The sequence below is a fragment of the Suricata suricatta genome, chromosome 1, assembly GCF_006229205.1.
Source record: "Suricata suricatta isolate VVHF042 chromosome 1, meerkat_22Aug2017_6uvM2_HiC, whole genome shotgun sequence".
Classification (NCBI taxonomy): domain Eukaryota; kingdom Metazoa; phylum Chordata; class Mammalia; order Carnivora; family Herpestidae; genus Suricata; species Suricata suricatta.
Window position 1 is genome coordinate 26254452 of NC_043700.1, and position 20453 is coordinate 26274904.

Sequence of the window (20453 nt, forward strand, 5' to 3'; positions counted from 1 at the left end):
CCGCAGCCCGCGGCGCCCGCCCGAGGGAGCCTCGGCGCCCGGGGAAGGGAGAAGTGGGCGAGCGCGCCCTCGCCCAGCCCCGCGCCCCAGCCCTGCCCGGCGAGCAAGGACCGGGAAGATGAACAACGGCGGCAAAGCCGAGAAGGAGAACACCCCGAACGAGGCCAACCTTCAGGAGGAAGAGGTACTGAGGGGGCTCGGTGCGGCGCGGGGTACGACCTGGGGCGCCCGCCGCGCGGGCTTTCTCCGGAGTGTGGGCGGCCGGCCCCGGGGCGCCGCAGCCGAGGCTTTGGGAACTGCCCTTGTGCCCGAGGCAGAGCCCCAAATTGTGGCCCCGAGAGGGGGGGGGTCTCTTCGGAGAGCGAGTTTTTGTGGGTTCCAAAAATTGCGTAACTTTAAGGACTTTTCGGAGAATTTTGTAAGTATAATGCTCAGCTTTGTTTGCGTAGGATTTTAAAAGCGGAATCGAGAGCTGGCTCCTGGGTAACCTCCGTCTACTGGGACCCGGAGGGGTCAGGACTTAATTCTGCGACCGGGGCTGGAAGTTGTGGGGTGTGTTTGTATGTGTGGTGTCAGGAAGGAACTCGGGGAGAGGTCTCGTTAAGGGACACCTTCTGTTCCCTGCCTTTCTCCCCCGCCCCCTTCAATGTTAAAAGTTCTTGGTGAAATATCTTTCCAGCTCAAGCATTTTGAATTAATAGATAACTCATCAGCCGCATTCTTCTCTGGTGAGTCAAAGACCCCGAATCTGGGTGATTAGGTTTTGTAAACTTAGGGGCGATGCGGCTGGGGAGGAGCAGAATAGAAGAGTTTAAAACTTTACAATTCACCAAACGATCATCGGTGCTGTTTTAATAGCACTTTGACTTCTGAGCGTGAATTTTATGTGGTGCCTCCGTAACAACATTAAAAGTGTTGCGGCTGCGGAGCGTTCCTTTGGTAGAAACGACATTCGGTAACTGAGGGTTTCAAAATTTTGTAGTTAGGATATCGGTGGTATCCTGGTAAATGGCTTTGTTCCTGCAGGTACGTTATCTGAAGTCCAAGAAACATTTTTTTCACCTACTTTTTAAGATCCCACATAGCTGAGTTCTTATCGTTCTAAAAAGAACTTTGTAGATGCAAGAAAGTATGCATGTAATCCCGAACTGTAAAGCGTTCTTACAAGTATTGTATCCCAGTATAGAAAGTCTAGGAGTGGTGGACTGATTAGGAGGTTGAGATTGTTATGGAGACAATGTGTTGCGTGCAAACTAAGATTCTGATAGTGAAACCGAATGTTGGGGAGGATTTAATTTAGTAGGGTAAGCCTCCAGCACTTTGTCGATTTGTGAAAAGGGAACGTTTTAAATGACCATGCAAATCGATGCAAAACACAAAATTTTACCCTTAGCACTGCTGTATGGGGGTAACTCACCTGAGTTGCAGTGAGCAGAAAATTGCCTTCACACCTGAAGATAATTGCGCATTTTATTATAAACTGTTTTGGCAAGTGTTGTTTATGTGCAGGTTCTTTACAACTGTTGACATTCCTCCTCTTCAAAGAGATGGAGACTTAATTGCAAGTGTCACTTTTTTCTTGAATCTTATGGGCTCCTTTGCCATTTGTTTTCCTTACCACTGAAATTTTAAAAAATAGCCAGTGTGGTTCTCTAAGGAGTTGCTGTATATGACTAATTCCCCGAACACCTCAATTACTTCAGAAACTTTGCACTTTTCACTTAGATGGGCAGTCTGTTTCTAAGGGCACCAAAGTATTATGTGGAACCATTTTTATCTGTTGACGCCACTAAGAACGGTTGTAAATGGAAAAGTTAACCAGGCACACCAAAGGCTTTTTGGCTTTTGGGAGGTAGCAAAAAGGTTATGTTCCAAAACCATAACCTACTTAAATTAAAAACAACATTTAGAGAAAAGTCCAATTTCTTTGACTTAACCCATCTCAGCCTCAGTGCCACCAGGACTGCGGTGTTGGCCCTGTTCCTGGGGCGCCTTACTGTGTGAGGTGCACAAGTACAGAACCACAGGTGAACTTGATGCAGTTCTTTGTCTTACCTGTTAATGTTGCCCTGACAATGTTCCTTTTCAGGTGGGAAAGGCATGTGGCTCTGTGACGTTTAAGTTTTGGCAAGACAGTTGTTTTAATACTAAGTGGACAGTTGGGGAGATTTCAGAACCCAACTTGTAGAAGAGGCGGAGTGTAAAGACAAGCCATGAAGACAGAAGGTTCATAATATTAGAAATTCAGGAAAATAAAGTAAATAGGCCTTGAACGATCCAGGCAATTTTGCGCTCATTCCGTTTTGAGTTTGTTTTGTTTTTGATAAACTCTAACCTCTTTTCTTTTCTTTTTTTCCCCCTAACCTTTGAAAGCCACAAGTAAAATAAATATGGTATTTGGTGAGTCCCATTAATGTGCTCAGCATTGTACAAAACCACCGTACTGGACCCTTTCCCTGCCCACCCAGCGATCAGCAATTTGTCCCAAACACATTTAAAAGCCTTGGCTGAGGCCTCCAGTAAACAGAACACACACACACACACACACACACACACACACACACACACAAAATGTATGTACACATAATGACGAGAGGGGAAAAATGTGTTGTTTCTGGTGGCCGCTGAGCTGACTTGGAAAAGCCAAGTACAATCATCATTAAGAGAAAATAGTTTATTTCCTAGAACATAAGGGTAATTTAGGCTTTCTCTACCACTTTATAGAATCCAAGGTTTGTTTTTTTTTTCTATTTTTTTTTAAATGCAATCCTCTTATCTTCCAGTACATGTTAGCCCTGTTTGAGAGCTTTTAAAGCTTACTCTAAAATAATTGATGCTGAAACATTTATTTGGTTCTGACTGTATAGACTGAATAGTCCAGGATTTAGGAGAATTTTTGCAGCTCTTTGGGATTGGAAGTTTGAGAAATTGGACAGGACATAGATGTCTGCTTTGGATAGTATTTAAAGCTTTGAGAAAAAATTACTAAGATTTGTCTAGCTGTGAGAGAGCACATCTGGCTTTCTGGATTCGTGTGCTAAACGCCTGTATTTCTCTGTAAGATGTCCCATTAGAGAAAAGCTAGTTGTCAAAATCTTACTGGGATCTGAGATTTGTAAGGCTTATGTATAGGGTGTTACGTAATTTTTTATATTGTTTTACAGCTAATAAAATTCCTAGAATTTGCATCTAATTTTGGACTAGGTACTATTGTCATATTGTCTTTAAACACCTTTGGCAGCTTATTCTAGACTAGACTTCATTAAAAGCAACATATACATAATAGATTCAATTATGTGTCTTGAGTTTTTTATAGTAAGACTTTATCTGGTAGTAAATAGAAATAGTTGGTCACTTAACTTTCATAATAGTTTTTTTTTAATCTGATAAATATGTAATTTGGTTTTATTTCTACTTTTATCTGGGTCGTGTATTTTTCAGGCTGATCACACATCTTTTCTAAAAGGTGTTTTATTTTGTTGAGGCCCTAGTGTTAAAGAGCAACTTTTCCTTAAATTGATTTGAACTCGTACTTAAAACTGGAGAAGCAAAAAACTTGGTGTTTTTGGACTAATGACTGAAAAGATGTTTGGCAGATGTTGGGCAGGAATCCCGTAAAGTTGGTTGTTTACAAGCTAATACAAATCTTTACCTCTTTCCTTTTAAAGTGCTTAGTGGAGCGCCTGACCGCCTCAGTTAGAAGGGCTCAGAACCCTTGATCCCAGGGTTGTGAGTTCGAGCCCCACGTTGAGTGCAGAAATAACTTAAAAATACTCTTAAAAAGAAAGTGCTTAGTAATCTTGCCCAAATATTAGGGTCACGAAGGAAAATTGTTTCCTCTAATTGGCACACAGAAAGGGTACTATGTCAGTGTGTGGCAACCTCAGGTTTTCAATTGGGTGTTAGATTAATCTACATGATGACTTGGGCAAAGTGCACAGTGATTTTATACAGTTTAACCACGTTTGGTGTCTGTTACTCCAAGTCAGATCTAATGCAACAAACCTGTTTCAGCCCTGGAATACAGTTTGGCGATAGTGTTTTTAATGAAAACGTGATGATTTCCTAGTAAAGTGTTATGCGAACATCGCATCTCGAATCTGGCGAATCAGGCACGTGCTTCTGAGTTCCTGTTTTTACGGTAGTGGTCTTAAAATTTCCCTCCTACACCCTGGTGCTCTGGTGCAGTCTTTGTTTCCCATGGCATTTGTTGGGTGGGAGGTTTGATAGGGTGGAGATTTGATAGGGGAGAGAGATGGTTTTTGCAGGCTCCGATTGATTTTGTGCTTTGAGGACACAGTGTTCAGTGTTGGTGATGGAGCAGTAAAGAGGTGACATGTGGATTGCAGTGGTGATACCAACCCATGCAGCTTTCTGGAGGACTTTAGTGTTCTGTGTCCAAATAATCGTGAATTTGTTACTTCTGATAGTGATCGTTCATAAAGTCCCTTCTATGACTTATCCAAGGAAATTGCTCCATAAGTCACGGTATAATTTCTGAAAGAGAATATTAGGTAGTCACGAAAAGCTGGTGTTTAAAGAATGTGTGTTTATATGCAGATACATACTTGTGGCTCAAAGCAACAACTGCGTTCTCTCTCCGTTCTAGGGGCCAGAAATGTGGAATCAGGTTGTCTGCATTGCCACACTCCCTCTGAAGGCAGTAGAGGAGAAACTGATTTTTTCTTCCAGCCTCTGACTACATTTTAGGGTGGTTTTTTTTTTGTTTGTTTTTGTTTTTTGTTTTTTTTTGGTCATTTTGTTTTTTTAAAGTAGGCTTCACAACCAATGTGGAGCCCAGTGCTGGGCTTGAACTCACAACCCTGAGATCCACACCCTTAACCAACTGAGCCACCCGGGCACCCAGTGTGATGCCAATTCTTAAATGAAAACCCAACAAAACCCAAAAGCCCTGAATGGGGGGGGGTGGGGAAGCATAATACTGATAAAGATGATCTGGTGGATTGCAGATAATTTGTATTTACTTGCCAATGCTTTTCTGTGCCAAGGCTTTCTAAAATGAATGTGTGAATGAAATTGTAAAAAACAACAAAAACCAAATATCTTTTTCCTTGGCTCTTCTGTTAATTTTTCTTGCCATATCTGTAGGTGTCTCAAAATCATTTTGTTTTGCTCTTTTGCTCACGAGCCTTGCTGCGGGAACACAGACTCTTCTGTTCCTTGTAGCCTTTCTTCGTATGTTTATCTCATTCATTCCTTTCATCCTGGCTCATTTTAGTGATGTTTAGCTGCTCTCCTTGTTCCAACATGCTGTCTTCATCCGTCTATGCTGCTCAGTCCTCTGATGGGTCGTTCAACAGGGCTCTGCTCTCTATACAACAGAGTCCAAACTTGACATTCAGCATTGCCCTCATGTACTCCTATGCTTCAACCATCTTTTCCCTCTTAATCCAGCCTGAGCTGCTTTCAACGCCGGAGCCAAGTTTCAGCCTACATTGTGCAGGCTACCGTCACCTGAATGTTCCATTCCAGAGAGACGGTTTCCTCCGAATTCCAGCAGGAGTTAACTTTGTTCTCTTTTAACTCCTGAATCATTTTACCTTCTTTCGTGTAGTATTTTTTTTTTTTTTAAAGATTGAGGCATCTTACCACAGTATTCCCAACGCTCAACATCTGCCCAAAGATAGTACCCCAGTACCAGGTAAATACCACACACCACACTTACCTGTATATGCACATATGATTCTTTATATATAACATAAACGTGAAATATCCTCATTGGTAGGGTTGGTGATCATAACTGTGTGTGGATAAGCTGTTAATAAGCAGCCACTCGTTTAATATTGAGGTCCGTTGCCTACTGGGGATTGAGGGAAGCTGTGGATGGAGCTGCTGGGGAATTACCTGGCTCCACCTGCCGTCCACAGCCCCCACCTGAATGCACAGGTGAGTGTGCCTGGTGCATCTGACCGCCGCCACGGGCCTGCTTCTTCTGGGGTGCATTTGGGTTTTCACCACGAGCCTTTGGTTTGTGCGGCGGAACTCAATTTGACCTTTTGGATGCAGACTTCTGGAGGCTTTTTGGTTAGGTGGAAGAGCACGGAGCTTCCTGTGTTCCCAAACAAGCCTGCTCTGTGTGACAGCCACTTTGGAATGTTTGTGTTCAGTTTCATTTGGCACCTTTATGTCTGCCTGGGGGAAGGGGAAAGGGAATGCAAATGTTCCTCTTGAACAGTGCTTGCTTTGGTCAAAGAAAAAACTTAGGAAGGAATGAGGGGAATGAACCTTAATAATAGCTAGAGCAAAAGTGTCTGCTAGGCTCAGTGGGCTTGCGGCCAGCCAGGAGCAGGTATTTAAATTGATGCTGTTGAGAGGAGGATGTCTTCTTCCCCAGACGGAGATGAGATTATCTGATGTGTGAGGATAACTTGGATAATGACTCCTTGCGCTCACATCCCTGCTTCAAAGAGTACTGGGAAAGTATTTGAAACCCGTCAGTGCATCGGGTAGAAGCAAGACCTTCCTGGAGGAAGGTTGCAGGTTTGAGCTAATCACAATAAAGTTGCCTGGTTTTTCCTGCTATATATTAAAAAAAAAAAAAAAAAAAACGGAATATTTGATCTTCTGAACTTCTCAGAAATCCTTATCTTTTTAATGAATTCATGCAAGAAATCATAACTGCTCACTTCTGCGTATTTACCAGGTACTGGCCACTTGATGGGCGCACTACATTATTTTCCCTCCTGCTGAGCTAGGGGCGGTGAAGGACGTTTTGTGGGGAGGGGATCCCAAGTGCAGGGTTGCAGGTGCCAGGGGCCAGGAGAGCTGGTTTCTGCTGCTCAGCTGCTCCAGGGTGTTGTGGTGATGGTGACCTTGGGTAAACAGGTAAAACAAGCATGAGGTTCAGGTGGAGTTAGAGTTGGGAGTTGGGAGCACAGTCAACACGGCAAGGAAGAGAGGGTGAAGGGGTTGGTCGAAGTGGTGATCTCTGAGCTCAGATTCTCAAGATTTTGCCAGATGAGGAAGGGGTTGGGACTGTGGGTGAAAGATTGGCCTGTATGAAGACTGAGGCTTAAAAGGACTTTTGGGTGGGTGTGAGGGGAAGCAAGCAAGGCATGACTGGGAGAGGAAGGGAAGTTAAGGATGAAGTTGGAGGTGAGAGAGGCTTCGGTGGGAGAGAAGGCAGAGGAGCTGGCCTTCCAGGTCAGGAGATCGGTGTCCACCCTGTGATTGGAGTTGCCTCCTGGCACTCTGGGACTTTACGGTGGGAAAGAAGATGCAACGGGGTTCGGAAGAGGTAAGAGATCAGTGAGGCTAGTGCTGCAAGAGTCCTCCTTTTGAGGCGGTGGCTGGTGGTGGCGACTCAGCCCGAGGCATTCAGAGGCCTCCGTGACTGCCAGCAAGGGAAGACTAGGGGTGTCACTCAAGAAGCCTCTCGAATTTGGACCACCAGCCACATGGTGGTTGTATTTGTTGAAACTGCAAACTGGGTGAAAGGTGGGGAGGAGGAAGAAAAGACCACTGATGAGGTGAAGAGGGGGTTTGAGATGCAGAGGAGAGGCCTGTTCTTGACCATATTCAGAACAGTTCAGGTACATGGCCGGTAATTGGAAAGGTAGGTGCCAAGGAAAGGCGCAGGACTGTTTCCTGGGCAACCTCGTAAGGGGTGGGCAACAAAAAAGGAAGTTGACAATACCCGAAAGGTCTTAAAACAAAACTTTGGAGGGAGGGGAGCTGGAAATTCGCAGGAGAAATTAAAGCAAAAAATTTAAAGCATTTTTTATTTAGGGACATAAAAATGCATTCTGTATCTGCCTAGGTTATATAGCATGATCGTGTTCCGTGTGCTTATCCATTCGAAAACCTGACTGTGGGAGAGGAGCTTAGAAAAATTTAGGCATATGTAGTATTTCCTATACACTTTTGTTGTTGTTTGTTTTGGCTTTCATCAGCTGTCTCTGGAAATCATTTTCCTCCATAATTTGCATTAATTCCAAGGCTTTTACTCCAGCTTTTCTTTTTCCAACCCTGCGCCTCGACTAGAAGGGAAAATCAAGCTATCCTAAGATTTGTAGATGGGTTTGGGACCTATAGAGAGGCTGAAGTGTTTTTATAAGAAAAAACTTCCTCAAGTTTTGTTCTTATTTCTTTATTTTATTGGGTGGGGAGTAAAATGAGCCTTTTGGCAGATCCTCGAACTCCCCTCCGCTGTGGGTCAGGTTTTGAACTGATTAATTTAGTGCTTTCCTAGAAGTTTGCTGCCCTTGCTACTCACTGCTGAGTGTCCACCCTTGGGAAGAAAGGTGGTCTGGGAATCTTAAGAAAACTACCACCTGCATTTGTATTTCTGTAGGTTTTAACCCTGCTGCACCCATTGTGATGCACATTAATGTAGAACACGGGAGGAAACCCGGAAATAGCCCTAATAAATGCCAGTCACACCGGGAAGATAGTTCCAAATCCCAGGCCATAATACAGTATTGTTACACAAATTTAAAATGCAGAAGGAATGCTGAAGCAGCCTAACTCAGTCCTGTGGGTCTCTGGGATTTTGCAAAGGTATGAGAAATCTGGGAGTCTGAAAATTGAGGTACGTCTCATCAATCCATGCAAGGAAAGAGACCAGTTTCTACTCTCAACTCCTCTATTTCTCCTGAGTTGATTTTTAGATGACATCCCCCTGCTCTTCCTGAATCCTTCTGTCCACAGGGAGGTGGCCAACATTATCCTAAGAGAAGTCCTAGAGATTTAAAATGTGCTTTTCCTTGACCCCACAGGATTCTGTTTTGTGAGAGTTTCTCTTCTGCCCACCTACGGGATGGGCAATGGAGGCCTCCTGGGAGAAGGCACAGCACAGAGAGTGCTACCTTATTACAGAAGTACCAGAATTTCCATTGTGCACAGAGGGGAAGTGCTATGGAAGTGTAATTACCTTACCCAGCATGTGTGATTTACAGGACTTAAAAATGTGTGAATTTCCAGAGAGGCATCTGTTTTTAAATACCGTATCCCTCTAAGCCAACAGGATGTGTCTGGGGGGCTGGGTACAGGTCTCTGTCTCTTTCACACTCTGACTCGCGAGTATGTGCACGCACACGCGTGCACACGTGGGCGCACGCACACACTTCTGTCCCATTCCTGTGCAGGGATGCTGGGTGACTAGAGACTGAAAATGTTGGTAATTGCTTAGGGCCTTGCTTCTCAGCAGGAGGGAATGCGTGAAGTGCTGGAGTCCAGTAGCCTGCCACCAGGCCTAGTCACTGGTCTGATTCTGCCTTTCCCTCCACTCTAAGCCCCATTCTTTCCCTTCCCAAGCTTCCTAGCCCTTTTCCAGTGATGAGCAAAGGAACTGTTAGAGCTAAGGAACATGGAGATCATTTTTGTTGCAAAAACTTCCCTTTTCCATCTTAATAGGTGGAAGAAAATTGGTGAGTTGATCAGGTGCATATCCAAAGATAATCAAACTTGTGAAAGCCTTTATATGGATAATTTTGCACATCCATTAAGCATTTATGGAGTCGTGTCTACTATTCGTTAAATGCTGTACTTGAACAAAACAAATGTGTTGTCATCCCATGGTTTAGGTATAAGAAACTGAGGCTCTTGAGAGATTAATTTGTCTAAAGTTTTACAGCCAGTGGGTAAGAGCTTAAAATTTTTCCAGTGGTGCACGAGGTTCATGTGATCTGGGCCCTGCTGGTTTCTGACCTCATCTACCAGGAATCACAGCCTCATTCATTATGCTTCAGCTGCTTGGGCCCTATTTAGGTATCTCCTACTTGCCAAACTTGTTCCTGCCGCAGGGCCTTTGTGCCTGCCATCCTGTCTGCCTGAAAACCCCTACATTCAGATATTTATGAGGCAGCCGCATCCTTGTCATTCATGGAGATCCGGAGATCAGATGTTACCCAGAGAAATCTTTGATCTTCAGATTTAAATCTGTCCTGGTCTTCTACCCCAGGAATGTTATTCCTAGGCAGCAGGGAGCTCTGTGGTGTTAAGGCTGTAACTCTCAATGTCCACAACAATGCCTGGAACTGCCCAATAAATTTGTTGAATGACTGGAATATGAACCAGCCAGTCAAACTGGAGGCCTGTGCAGTGGATCGCATAGTCCTAAGCATTTTCCAGCATTTTTGAATTACATTTGAATTATTACTACCTTCAAGATGACCATTTCTGGATGCTTATCCCTACTTAATTATATCAAAGTCAGCACCTGCTTTTAAGAAAGAAATTTAAAATTTTTATTTTACTTCCAGCCAGTTAAAAGTCTTCTATTAGCTTCTAAGCCAGAAGTTTCAGATGGTAAGTGATTAGGTCCTTGATGCTGGGTACATAGCAGTTTTGGACACATAAAGGAATCCTTGCTTTTGTCCAGTTAGAATGGAAACCTGGCACATACTTCCAGAGACCCAGGAGTGAGATGTGGGCCTCACATGGAGTGGTAGGTAAAAGTACAGCGGGATGAATTGGATTCCCGTTCTGCAGTTGTGTCTATGGGGTTGTTAAGGGTTAATGTTAACCCAGGTGAAACTGATTTGGAGATAGACTTAACACTCTGTCCTTAGGTTTAGTGTAGCCCTAAGCTCAGTCTGCTTTCCTCCTCCTGCTACAAAGGGCATAGCTCAGGATAACACAGGCTCTAGCTGGACGAATCCAGCCTTTCAGCACCTGTATGGGTTGCCATGAAGGAACCTGTAATCTGGGCTTTGTGAACCTGTACGGAGGAGGCAACTTGCAAACACAATTTCTACCCACTTTTCAGCCTTATGGACTCAAAACTTTTATTCACTGTAAAGCAGAACAGATGACATTTCAGGAAGAAAAAAATGTAAGTCATCATTACTTTGGCCATCAGACTGCCTGTTAACGGAGCATATAGTAAGGCACTCATGAAAATGCAGGCCGTTGGATTTATCCCCATTTATGGCATTTATGTCCTAATACTTGACCTTGAGCAAACTTCTCAGACTTAATCATCATCCATGGTCTATTAGTCTTGGAGACCATGACATACAAGAACTCTTATTAATTAGTTCTTGACCAAACCGATACTTTCCTATTTTTTAACATTTTTTTTTACTTGTTGAGGGACCAAGGACGAATGTTTAAGCTGGTTGCGTTGACATTTAAGCTTCTTTCCTCCACTGGACTGTGAGGCTCGGACAGATAATGCCTGCTGTGCCTGAGAAGAACCCACTCCAGTGGCTCTGCTTCATTCCCCTCGGTGTCCGAATCCTCGTAGAAAATGCTGTGGTGGCTCTGCCAGCCCAGCCCCATCAGGGGAGGAGGAGGTGGGCTGCGTTGTGGGTGGAGGGGCTGGTTTTAAGCCTGAAATTTTGTTTTGCTTTGTTTTCTTACTAAGAAAATCAATGCTTCCCCTTGAGGAATGGGTGGGAGTTTCTGGGTGTGAGCTAACGGCAGGAAATGACCCTCTCTAAACAAAAGGACTCTTTAAGGCCCATCCTGAGTCTTTGTGTTTTGAGGAGGGGTTATGCAGAAAACCTGAGCTAGGAAATGAATCTCCCGCTTTAGCCATCCTCCTGGGGGAGGGGCGGAAGGAGAGGATCCCTGGCCTGCTCCCCCTCCCCCCCCCCAAGTGTCCCAGGTGCCAGGCAGTGTAGGTGTAGGGCCTGGGGTGCCTCTTAGGGATAGTGTCATTCCCCTCGCCCCAGGCAAGAGGGAACCTGGTTACACAGAGGTCCACGCACGGTGACATTCAGCTTTAATCTGGACTCTTGAAAAATCATCACCAGCAAAATGCAGAAAGACAGAATGAGGAAAGGGGGAGAAATTATCTTGTATGACCTATGTTTCCGTAAGTAGAAGTGGGTTTATAACGATTTGAATTACTATGTTAACTGTTTGCATTTTTCTAAGTCTGCAGGGATGACCCGGCAATAGCTAGTGACTTCTGCCTCTTGACTAACGGGATTTGTAATCGTCACTGTGTTAGATAGCGGGGCCCATGTGAAGAAATGTGGGGCCTCGCCCCTGTTTTGGAACATTCCCTCACTTAGCTTTAAAGTGAACACACATTATATCACGATTTGTATGGCAGGATCCTGAATTTATATTGCTGACAAAGTATTATGTCTTAACCAAATTATTTTGCCTTTACAAATTCTTGCTGACTTACTACAGTGAACCTCTCTTCCAGGCACACCGTTTTTTTTTTTCCCCTTCAGGAATATAAATCTTCCCACTAATAATTAGAAACACACATTTTGTTGAAAATGGTTTTGTGGTTTAGTTTTCAGAACACTTGAAAACAACAGACACATCTCTTCAAAGAAGAACATTGTTACATCACTATTTTGGGGCTTTATATTGTTAGCTATATTTTTAGAAAAGCTATATTTTTAGCTTTATGTCCTTGGTGGGTACTGGTGTGCTAGGGGCAGAGAAATGGCTTATTTTACAGCACCGGATAACTCAGCGGAATAAGATTCAGGCTGCCCCTCTTATCCGATCCCGGTGTGAAAGGGCTTTGTTCATGTAGTAAATGTGTTAGAAGACTGTTCCCTTAATTATGAATTGAGGGGTGTAGTATCGTTTAAAAGAGACCGGATTACTGTAACTGTAAATTCCAGGGCTTACAGGGAAGAGGGATTCTCGTGGAGAATTGCAGTGTCTGAGGTGTTGTAGGTGTTCTCATTTTCTTAATACATAAACTTCTGAGAAAGGTCACTGTTGTAGTGTTACCCATTTAGAGATGTGGAGAGCCACACTGACTTAGAGTTTTTTTGGAGGCTTAAATACAACATACATTTGGCATGTTTTTCACTTTTTAAAGTATCTGCTAGTTTCCAGTGATTATCTATGGTACCATCACCTGTATATTTACAAAGAAAAGATACAACTACCAGTGATGGTCTACCCCTCTACATTTAAGCTGCTTGTAACTATGCAACACCGGGCACTGGGATTCTTTGCCTTGAGAACGGTTTTGGCATCAGCCTTCCGAGCACGGTGACGGAGACTATATATTCCCCAAGCTGGCATACTCGACGCAGGTTAATTTAGATGGATTCAGGAGGTTGGTTTAGATGGATTCAGGAGGTTAGTTTAGATGGATTCAGGAGGTTAGTTTAGATGGATTCAGGAGGTTAGTTTAGATGGATTCAGGAGGTTAGTTTCGTTGGATTCAGGAGGTTAGTTTCGTTGGATTCAGGAGGTTAGTTTCGTTGGATTCAGGAGGAGAGTGTATCTGATTTTACTGGGTGAACCAACAGCTTTCTATAACTCTTCACATTCCTGCAATGACTTGATAAACCTTGAAGTAAAGTGAAAATGGCCTGATCCAGGGACGTTTGTGCATTCTCTCTCCGTGTTCTTGGATGATCAAAGGGAGGTGTCTTGCCCTCTGAAAGACCAGCATCTGTTGCCATTTGGTCATAGTGTGCCCAGCCCGCTGACTCTGACTTAAAAACAAAAGTCCATGGGGAGGGAGCAAAAACTCAGACGTGCTTCTGGGCTTTGGAATTATGTGTTTCTGATTTGGGCAAATCTACGTTTGGGAAGTTTGAACTATTAACTGTCCCTTATCCATTCCAGAAACTCCATAGTCCTTTAATCAACATGAGAATTGCTTTTTTATTTCTTCTGTTGCCTATTATGGGTCATGGTTATGCAGAGAACTCTATTGGTGTGAGCTTACCCTGAAATCAACAATAAAAGTGTTTCTTTTCCTTATTCCTTAATAGAGGCAGCCCAGGCAAAGCTTGGATGCCCCTCTGTACAGGAGACTCAGGCTTAGAAATCCATTAGTGTAGGGGCATCTTAGTGGCTCAGTCGGTTGAGTGATTGACTTTGGCTCAGGTTGAGATCTCGCAGTTTTTGGGTTCGAGCCCCATATTGGGCCCTGCACTGACTGTGCAGAGCTTGCTTGGGATTCTCTCTCGGCCCTGTCCTACTCACTTTCTCCTCTTTTTCTCTCTCCCTCAAAATAAACTTAAAAAATTCTTATTAGTGTGACCTCCCACTCATTTCAGTGCTCTCTGAAGTCTCTCTGTAAAACTGATACACGCTAGGTCTTCCAAACTGAAATTGCAATCCTGTTCCTTAGAAAGACTGCCATAACTGCCTCCCCTTCCTCCCTGTTGCTAATGGATTAGTTTTCAGAGGAGAGGTTTCCTATAGGGATGGGATAAAGAGGAAGTGTCTTGTTCCTTGTAAAGTCCTGAGGTGGTTTGCCTTTGCTGGGAGAACTAGGATATTAATGTGGTTTATTTTTTATTTTTTATTTTTTTATTTTTTATTTTATTTTATTTTTTTGTCGCTCTATGGGAGGTTTGTAGTACCCACTTCAGCACTGGGCCACAGGGTAGCTTCAGTGTACAACAGATTTCTTCTTTGCATAGTTTAAATCCTGTTATGCACTTCATTCTATCGGTGGTTTCCCCCAACATTCCTCAGAGGAAGGGTAGTAATGTATTGCTTCTAAATTAGAGATAAAAAGAAAATAACGATAATGAATCCATTGGATTTTCAATTTACTTGGTTTTTAGGATTGAGCTTCCTTTCTAAGATTCCTAAGCCAATTTGTTCACCTAACTGGATTGCGTTGTATCCCATGTTTCTTTCAATTTTTTTCTTATCGGAGAATAAATTTCACCCACAGTATCCCCTCCTTTCCTTCCCCTTCCCTTCACAGATATAGGTAAGAAAAAAACCCCCTAATTCCTTTCTTCACAACCAGTGTTAATATTTCAGTATGTGTCTTCTGTCCCTTTTTCACTGTACAGGCAATTCTCTCCTCTATTTTAACAAAGATGAGATCATACTATGAAAGTGTTTACATTCAACTTTTTTTGCAACTTCGCATTATGTCATGAACATCGCGTGCCAGTGGGTACATTTCTTCTGCCTCGTTTTTTTCCCCTGCTGCCTCACTTTTAATTTTTCATACTATGCCATAAGGATGTGCCTTAATTATTTTACCCATTCGTTTTTGAGCCTGGAGCTTGTTTGCAGCGTTGTGATATAAACAGTGCTGTCCATTCTCCTAGCTAAATCTGTGTGTGCACCCTTAGTGGTTTCCTAAGCTTAAACTCTTAGAACTGGAATTTCTGGGTCAAAGGGCATGCATTCTTTTTAAGACATTTGATGTTTATTGCCAAATCTCAGAAACCTTGTACTAATTTATACTCCTACCAAGACTATCAGCAGGCCCCTTTTTCCTGCATCCTCTGCCCCTGAAGTTTTCAAATGTTTCAAAGGTTGCTTCTCCACTGTGGATTTTTTTCCGTGTTTGTGTTGTGTGACTTGTAATTAATAGTCTAGTCTGATCTGTACAACGTTTGGATATGATGTATTTTAACAGCAACAAAAAAACCCCACCCCATTTCGAGACCTCGCCTGATTGTTTCTCCTACAACCATAGGCACTAAAATAAAATGCTTCATTTCTGGAGCTGTCCTTGAGTTCAGTTGAACACACTGAAAAGTGTTGATCTTGTGATCTTTGTGTATTAGGTCCTGATCTATGTTGCTAGCTATAAACCTCATGTCTAGAGGTGAGGCCAGTGCTAGAGGTGGTGTTCTGTGTGCATGTACGTAGAATTTCACTGCATCACTTTGAGCATTTTTCAGATGAACCAGTAACATGCTGGTTAAAAACGGAGTTGTCAGATGCATCTCATTTTCAGAGATGTTACACTGTGGAAACCCTGTGCCTCAGAACTGGTGGATCTGACCCATCTCCTCTTTTCTGGTCACATCGTGTTGGGTGGGGGGTTGCTCTGGAGGATAGAGATACTCTTGGACACACAGTTTGATATTTTGGAGGACAGCTTACTGATGACATCCGTGAAAGGAGCTTTTATAAAGGTAAAACCATGCCTTGTATGAGGTGTGGACTGTGCCGTGCATCTTCTAGCGTGAATGTTTTCCTCCTAAGTTGAGGGTCTGGAGCTCAGGGTCAAAGTTGCTCGGCGTATTCCTCGGTCCAAGTGACCATCCGGGCACCTCCTTTTCCCCATGGAGGGGGGGTTTCATTTTGGGTGCCCACAAGGTAGTCCGAGCCAAACGCTATCTGAAGAGTAAGACTAAGGTCTCCCTGTGCAGGCAGGGCAACCTTGGCCCACAAGGCCTCTTTAATTGTTAACAGAACATTCCTGCAGAGCACACACCCTCCACGAAGCCTACACACATGTTCTTAGAGTATGACTCTAGGAAAGGAGCAGATGTAATGGAAACCTCAGTCTTGACTCATCCTGACTCTTACATATGAATGGAATTTGCATCTCATTTAGCGCTTAATCTAACAGTCTTTCAGAGTAAATTCCCATGGAGGTCATGAAACACTGAATTTATATGCATGTAATGCCTTTCTCAAAGGAGCTGGAAAGCCTTTTGCAAATAAAAACGTGCCTTCTTTTCCTGGCCGCCCTGATTTCAGTTGACAGCTGGCGAAGGAGTCGGTGAAGGGAACATTGTTCAGTGAAGAGGTTCAACTCCCCTGGGGTATAGTCATTAGTCCTAGTTGAAGACAGGCCTTGAACCCAGGGGTGTGTTGGCTGTTCAGTGGGGATGTAGAGGTGGTTCCGGAGAAGCAGTTTTTCTGCCGACTTCCTTTCCTACTTGGAAAGGCCTAGTCAACAAAGAAGAACAATGGGAAAATAATACAGTTCCTATATAAATCGATAAGTTGCGTAATACAGACCGGGCTTAGAAATTCAAAGAGATCAGTGTGGATGAGAGAGAGTCAAACAAGCTTTGTGGAAGAAAGAGCTGAGCCTTAATGACCTGGCATTGAATAGATTGAAAGAAATAGGCAGAAATGGGTGCTGGATTCGGGTAGGAATCACCATTATATGTTTGCAGGTAGGAATGAATGTGGGTGTATTTATATGACAAGAAGGAACCTTACTGGCTGTTAATTTTTAATGAATAGTTAAAATGAAAAAGATCAGAATATTATAAAGACTTTGTATTTGTCCGTTGTCCTTGGCTTTGCTAACCAGGCCTGTTCCATAGATGATAGAATTACAATCTGCAGAACGAATGCCAATATCCTGTCTTTTTTTTTTTTTTTTAAACTATGCTTACAATACTGTTCAGATGAGCATCTGGAAAAATCAAGCATTTTCCTCTTGGACTAGTCCCCCTTTCACTTCCTTGTTAACAGCTATTTACTCCATGACTTGTTTCTTTGCATCTTCCGTGCTGCTATTCAGGATAGCATGGCTGTTTATCCGAAACCAAATGTATAATTCCTAGGTGAGACATTCCAAAGATACTGACCTGGTGATACAGTGGGCAGCAGACCTTGTCCTTGACCTTCTGGAATTTTTCAGCGTAGTTGGGGAAGTGTGTATTGTACAAATAAAAGCGCAAGTAAGCATAGACTCACAAATTGGTAAGTGCTCTAAAGAAGCATGGCACCCAGGGACACCTGGGTGGCTCAGTCACTGAAGTGTCCGATTTTGGCTCAGGTCATGATCTGATGATCAGGTGCATGGGTTTGAGCCCGGCATTGAGCTCTGGGCTGACATCTCAGAGCCTGGAGCCTGCTTTGGATTCTGTGTCTCCTTCTCTGTTGGCCCCTCCCCTGCTCATGCTCTGTCTCTTTCTCTCATAAATGTTAAAAAAACAAAAACAAAAACAAAAAACCACAGCTGATGTGGGAACTATATAGTTGGGTAACAAGGGGACCTTGTTTACTTTGTTCTAGACCTTGCTCACATCACTTCTTGTATTTAGTTCCTACTCTGCCATGTGGGTACGAGCCCCAGTTATTTCTTATGTACAGGTGAAGACATGAGGCTCAGGTGAATAACTTGGTTTAAGTCACTACTAATAAATACCAAAGCCTAGATTTGAACCTACGGCAGTTAGTTCAAAATCTGTCCTGTCATGCTGAACTCTGTTGCCAGTCTGGAAGGAATATTCTTCAGAGAAGTATATTCCAAAGAGATCAAGAGGTCTCTTGAACCTAGTGCCTCTTAGGATTTTGCTTTCACAGAGGAATTTGAGATCCAGGACTTGCCTAGATCCTTAGTGATCAGTAATGTGGCAACTTACTTTCCAGGAGGTGAGTCACCCAGTTATACATAGCACCTCTAGCTCCAGAAAATCTGGGTTGCCGTGGACTTCATGCCATAGTCTGCTCTTTTTCATCTTTTCCATCCCCTTGTCTGGACTCTGAATTACTCCCCTAGCCTCCACTACTTTTCTCGAGTCCTGAGTCCATGTGACACTCATGGCAGGTGATCTTTCCAAATGTGTTACTCGTGTAAATCAGCTAGCATCTGAAAACAGGTGCAAGTTCCTTGATCAAAAAGGTCTGATGTATATGAAAGTGCTCTGAAGACGGCAGAGCACTGGCCACCACCATTTTTGTTGCTGTCCTTAGCGGGTAAGATCCAGATTTCTTTCGTGGACATTCAAAGCTCCCTGTGCTCAGGCCCTTCTCTGCATTTGCAAACTTGTCTGCTCTCTACCCCTGTGCACAGCCTCTCCGCAGCCTCCAACCCAACAGCTACTCTAGGGTTCTTTCTTTTTTAAATAACTTTGTTGAGGTACAATTCACAGCTTAAAATGCACCCTTAATTCAGTCATTTTTGGTGTGTTCAGTCATATAACGATTGTGACTCTATAATCTTAGGACATTTTTGCTCCCCTCACTCAAGGAAAAAACCAAAAGACCTGAACCTGTGTTGATTAACCCTGCCACCCAGCCCCTGGCAACTGCAAATCTTTTTGTCTCTGTGGCTTTGCCTACTTATGGACATTTTATACAGATAGAATAATACAGTCGGTGGCCTTTTGTGTCTTACTTATTCCACTTGGCATGATATTTTAGGGTTCATCCATGTTGTGGCATGAATTGGCACTTTGTTCTTTTTTAAAGAAATTTCCAAGCCCTATGGGCTAGAACTCATGGCCCAGAGACCAGGAGTTCTGTGCTCTACTGACTGAGCAAGCCATTGCCCTAACTACTTTGTTCCTTTTTATGGCTGAATAATAGTATTTCCTTTGTATGGGTGTATACCACATTTTGTTTATTCATCAGTTGATGAACATTTAGGTTGTTGTCACCTTTTGGGTGCTGTGTTCTTACAAAGGTGTTCTGCCTGCAAATCCCTGATCTTCTAGTGCCTAAAGTGCATTCTTCTAGCCTCTCCATGCACTTGCATTTTCTTTCTTCCAGGCTTACCCTGTGGGTTTTCCCTTCTATAGGACGATTATGTCAGTCTCTGACTTAGCTACTGAATGTGTTACCTAGTATATGTACTTATGTCCTTTCCTGTGTATCTATGTATGTTTGGATGTTGAGCTCATTTCTTTAAGACTATTCAACAAATACATATTTAGCACTGGCTTTGTGCTGGACACACAGTAGGCAGTGGGCAGGATATTCCGTGAACAAAGCTAAGGGTCTTCTATTGTGGAGATTTTAGATTCTAGCAGAGAGTACATTCTAGGTGATTTAAAAATGTATACACATGCGTGCGCACACACACGTAAAATTGTACTCTTGTATATTTCCAGCACCTGGCCACAAGATGTCATACGGTGCAGATTGTCAGGAAGCATTTGATTACAATTGCATTGAAAATTTTTTTAGCTAAAAGAAGTGATCAAGGCCACTTAATCCCCTCCAACCTGTATGGATAGTGGTCTTATTTCTTACAGGTACATGAATGTGTCCCTCTTGGAGGATGGAAACCAACTTGGGGAAAGCAAATCTCCTGTCCTCTTACATGCCATGTCTTTACTCCTTGCTTGTATCTTTTCCTAGGCTGTTCAAGTAGGAGTCTTAATTACTGTATTAAAAAAAAACTATCCACTTATTTTTGAGGGGGGGAGGGGCAGAGAGAGAAGCCCAAGAGAGAGAGCTCTGCACTGTCAGCGCCGAGCCCCATGCTGGGCTCAGTCTCCTGACCCTTGAGATCATGACCTCACTTGAAATCAATAGTCAGATGCTTAACTGACTGAGCCATCTGGGCGCCCCAGGAGTGTTAATTATTCTAAGGATTGGAATCTTAGGGAGACCCTATGCAAGGTAAAGGAGGGAGGGAGGAGGCTGTTCCTCCCTGTCAAAGTTGAAAAATCTTCCTCTTCCTTCCTGTTCCTTAGTAGGAAAGCGTTACTCAGTTCCTGACACAACTTGAGGCAGGCCTGGCCCTGAATCCAGCCCCTAAGGAGAGCTGCCGGCTCCTTACCCATTTGAGCATAATTAACTGAGTCAGTTAGGCATCTGTCTTCTCCAGTCTCTTGGAAATGGAAGAAGCCGGGCTCTCCCAGAGTACTGTGAGAACTAATGAGTTAATATTTGTGGAGGCCTGTGGAAATGTTAAGTGCTCAGTGTTGTTCTTATCTTCTCCCTGAGCACGGTTGCCTTATAAGGCTGTCCACTGGGCCCAGGGACTTCTGTCGGGGAGTTGGGCCAGCCTGTGAGGCTGCATGACTGTGGCAGTCCAGGACCTTGTTCCCGGAATGGGTTCAGATTTCCTATTTTAATACTGGCGATACCACTTTTTG

At 43.5% G+C, this 20453-nt stretch overlaps 1 protein-coding gene across 5 annotated transcripts in view; it reads left to right on the forward strand.

Annotated features, from left to right (window-relative positions):
- Positions 1-6: 6 nt before the first annotated feature.
- Positions 7-20453, forward strand: part of RBPMS (RNA binding protein, mRNA processing factor) — a 169629-nt gene continuing 149182 nt past the window's right edge. For 4 of the 5 annotated variants that reach the window (XM_029935626.1, XM_029935620.1, XM_029935614.1 and 1 more), the window contains exon 1: positions 7-184. In XM_029935626.1, coding sequence (XP_029791486.1) covers positions 119-184 — 66 coding nt within the window. In that variant the 5' untranslated portion in view covers positions 7-118. Of the gene's footprint in view, positions 185-993; positions 1027-20453 lie in introns of those variants that run through there. The other variant, XM_029935604.1, reaches the window with a different exon arrangement.